This window comes from Colobus angolensis, unplaced genomic scaffold (genome assembly GCF_000951035.1).
Source record: "Colobus angolensis palliatus isolate OR3802 unplaced genomic scaffold, Cang.pa_1.0 Scaffold44, whole genome shotgun sequence".
In the NCBI taxonomy this organism is placed as follows: domain Eukaryota; kingdom Metazoa; phylum Chordata; class Mammalia; order Primates; family Cercopithecidae; genus Colobus; species Colobus angolensis.
The window spans coordinates 5,607,898-5,612,125 of record NW_012117821.1 but is presented as its reverse complement, the minus strand read 5'-3'; the positions used below and the strand labels follow the sequence as shown (position 1 = coordinate 5,612,125).

The following is a 4,228-nucleotide window of genomic DNA, read 5'->3' as shown; positions in this document are numbered from 1 at the left end:
GTTAGCCAGGATGGTCTCGATCCCCTGACCTCGTGATCCGCCCGTCTCGGCCTCCCAAAGTGCTGGGATTACAGGCTTGAGCCACTGCGCCCAGCCGAATGCTCATTTTCATCTGATATAGACCATGAGTATCTAACTTGATGCATTTTGTTAAAATATGCATTTTCTTAACACTACTGTTGGATAATCTATATTTTTTCTTCTTCCTTCTTCTCCTTATTCCTCCCTCCTCCTCCTTTTCTTCTTCCTCCTCCTCTTCCTCCTTCTTTTTGGTGACAGCCTCTTTCTTCATTTACTCAGCTTTTATATACTTTAGATTCTGTCCCAAGTCTTCAACTCTCCCACTGATCTGGTGATCCCTGCACCAATGCCACACTTCTAATTACTATGGCACCATAATATTAAAATGCCTTGCCATCATTCTCTTTCAAATTATTCTCATTCTCTATGTTTTATTTTCCCAGATGAATTTTAGAATCATTTGAGTACTCCTTGCTGTCTAAAACATATGATAAACCTACAAATTACTTTCTATGACAAATCGCAGAAATATATTTATAATAACCAGGCTGTCCATCCAGGAATATATTTCTATACATTTAAATATTTTAAATCAGTGATTTTTGTAGTTTTCTTCACCTAGGTCACTCACACTTATTTTTTTGAATTATTTCTAAGTATGTGTATCTTCTAATGGGTACTTATTTCTTATTTCTAATGGGTACTTATTTCAAAACCAGCATCTTACTGCGCATTCTTTTGTTAGTCCTAGCAGACTATTGCATTATCCATCATCTCCTTTCCCATAGCTATATTTTTCTTCAGTTTTATATTTTGTTGCATTGGCTAGAACTTCCAGGTTGATATTAAATAACAGTGAAAACAGGTCTGATTAATATTACTGATTAATATTACTGGGAATTCCTTTAGGGCATCATTATTCAGTATGACTCTTGGGTATTGGTTTGAATTAACTTTCAATTGGCTCAAACAGAACTACAGCCAAATAACCAACCTGGGGAAATTTTAAAGATAAAGTGTAGTTATGGTCCACCTAGATAGGTGAATGGGTTATGTTTTAAAAGTTGTCTTAAACTGTTGAGAATGCAAATTTCTCCACAAACAAAGTATTATAAATTATAGTGAAGTTCCCTGACTTCACCCAAACACTCATTTGACCCTTAAGACTACAGAGCTAAGTCCAGCCTCAAGCATGAGCTTTCTGCCCATGGGGTGTCAAATGAGGGAATCATTAGCTGGAGGCTCCAGCAGATGTGCAGCAGCTCAGTGTGGGTCAGCTGTATCTAAGAAGGAGTCAGTAGGCCAGGCGCAGTGGCTCACACCTGTAATCCCAGCACTTTGGGAGACAGAGGTGGGTGGATCACTTGAGGCCAGGAGTTCGGGACCAGCCTGGCCAACATGGTAAAACCCCATCCTCTACCACAAACATTAAAAAAAAAAAAAGCCAAACACGGTGGTGCAAGCCTATAATCCCAGCTACCTGGGAGGCTGAGGCAGGAGAATCACTTGAACCCAGGAAGTGGAGGCTGTAGTGAGCCAAGATCATGCCACTCTACTCCAGCCTGGGTGATAGAGCCAGACTCTGTTAAAATAAATAAAATAAAATAAAATAAACAGTAATAATTCAAATGGTAGGCAACATTGAGCACTTGGCATACATACACATACAACATATTATATAATTTCATCTATCATCATCACCACAGCCTTGACATTAGACACTATCTTTATCCCTATTTCATGGATGAGGAAATTGAGGCTCAGAGACTTGACTTTAGAAGCTATACAAATACCAATTCACCTGGATTTTCAACAAATATTAGGAAAGAAGAAAAATCATTGTTCTGAAAAAGGCAATAGTCTTCTAGCCCAGTGCGTCTCAAAGTTTAATGTGCGTATGAATCACCTGGGCAATTTTGTTAAAATACAGATTCTGATTGAGTAGATCTGGTGTGGGAGCCAAGTTTCTGCATTTATAACAAGCTTCCCAGGTAGCACCAATGTTGCTGGTAAACAGACCACACTTTGAACGGCAAGGCTTTAGGTAACATAATTAAATCCTCAGTGATCAGCTTGATTCCTTCTTTAAAAATGTGTATTTAAAAAAAAAAAAAAAACTAGACCAGGCATGGTGGCTCATGTCTGTAATCCCAGCACTTTGGGAGGCCGAGGCAGGCGGATCACTGGGTCAGGAGTTCGAGAACAGCCTGACCAACACAGTGAAACCCCATCTCTACTAAAAATACAAAAATTAGCCGAGCATGGTGGTGCACACTTGTAATCCCAGCTACTCAGGAGGCTGAGGCAGGAGAATCACTTGAACCTGGGAGGCAGAGGTTGCAGTGAGCCGAGATTGTGCCACTACACTCCAGCCTGGGTGACAGAGCAAGACTCCATCTCAAAAACAAACAAACACTTTTCAAAAAAGAAATCTTCACATAATAGATTTAGTCAAATCTTTAAACAAAATCCTTCAATTAGGGGCAAAGGAAGGGTTCTCCAGAATACCTTTCAATTTGGTCCTTCTGGTCAATCCTGGAAAGCTGTATATGTAGATGAGGGGTTTTAGCTTCCGGTCAGAAAAAGCCACAACTTCATAGGGGATGTTAGTTGCCACGACGCCCACAATTCCATTACTACACTGGAGTACAGTCTTTTTCTTGGTTTCAATATTAATAAATATTACATAATTCCCACAAGGGTAGCAAATGGTGTTGTTGTTGACAAAATGAACATTCTGCTTAGGGAATCCTTGCACCCATCTTTGGGAAAAGATATGTCAACATCAATATAATACATTTCAAATACTTTTTTTTTTTTTTTAACAAAGCAAAGGGTCATCAAAATCTTTGAAATATTTCTATTTCCATGTCCTTTCTGCCCCCAGTTTCTAAGATAAAAGAACAGACATGCTGGCTGTGAGATCCATTTGAGTCAATGAATTATAGAAATTTAATTGTAGACCTAAAGTCCCATAGGTCTCCCAGGCCTTCTTCAGATAACTTTTTCAGCAAAGGAAACTCTGACCAAACCTGAGAAAGTCTCAGAAGGACTTCTGGGGTCTTGTATTCTTGGAAGACAAAAAGTGAAAATAACAGAGAAAAGAGCTTGATCTCAACACAATGGCATCCTGGGCCATTCTTTTATAATTAGTTTGATTTTTTAAATGAACTTTAAAACACAACTTTGCATAGGACAACCTGCTTTGTGGTTGTAAGCGGAGTAGGAAAATTGCTTATTTACACAGATGAAGAGTATGTGGCCATATTTTAGATTTAAAAATACAGATAAATGTAGAAAATAAAAGGAATGAAGTTGACGTCAATGAAAGGCTAGCACACAAAAAGAACATACTCTCAAGTAAGGAGTGCGTGCTAAGTGTATGATAGAAAGGAGAGGAGAGGCCGGGCGCGGTGGCTCAAGCTTGTAATCCCAGCACTTCGGGAGGCGGAGACGGGCGGATCACGAGGTCACAAGATCAAGACCATCCTGGCTAACACGGTGAAACCCCGTCTCTACTAAAAAATACAAAACAAAACAAAAAAAACTAGCCGGGCGAGGTGGCGGGCGCCTGTAGTCCCAGCTACTCGGGAGGCTGAGGCAGGAGAATGGCGTGAATCCGGGAGGCGGAGCTTACAATGAGCTGAGAACTGGCCACTGCACTCCAGCCTGGGCGACAGAGCGAGACTCCGTCTTAAAAACAAACAAACAAACAAACAAAAACAAAAAAAGAAAGAAAGAAAGGAGAGGAGATGAAGGAGATTCTATTTTTATTTAAATATTAAAGATACGCTTGAAGATGGTGGAAAAAGCAAGTGAAGGACACTGGTTTGGTGAGAAACCTCGAGACATTAGAGTGTCCAGGACTAGCAGGGGATGCTGTATAGGGTGGAGGTGAGGGCTGGGAGGAACACGCTAGAATGCAGAAAAAAAAAAAAAAAACCACCTATATCTGCGCACTGCTTGATGCTTTTCAAAGGCCACTATATATTGCAAGTAAGTCCAAAGCTAGTGGATGGGAGTTAGAAGGATTCAGGGTCCTAAGTTTGGGGGAAATCACCAAAGGTAGCAACGACGGGATCCCAACCGTCGCCGGATGGAGGGGGAGGGGGGTGTGATCAGAGGACCAGGATCACTAACGGGAATCCTGAGCCAGAAGGAAGAGATGAAGGGTGCAGGGGGCGTTGCTGGGTAAGGGAGGCGGAGG

At 41.0% G+C, this 4,228-nt stretch overlaps 1 protein-coding gene across 1 annotated transcript in view; it reads right to left on the bottom strand.

Moving 5' to 3' along the window:
* Positions 1–4,228, bottom strand: part of CFAP43 (cilia and flagella associated protein 43) — a 108,673-nt gene that overhangs the window by 104,043 nt on the left and 402 nt on the right. Inside the window, exon 2 of the mRNA XM_011957330.1 lies at positions 2,530–2,783. Coding sequence (XP_011812720.1) covers positions 2,530–2,783 — 254 coding nt within the window. The remainder of the gene's footprint in view (positions 1–2,529; positions 2,784–4,228) is intronic.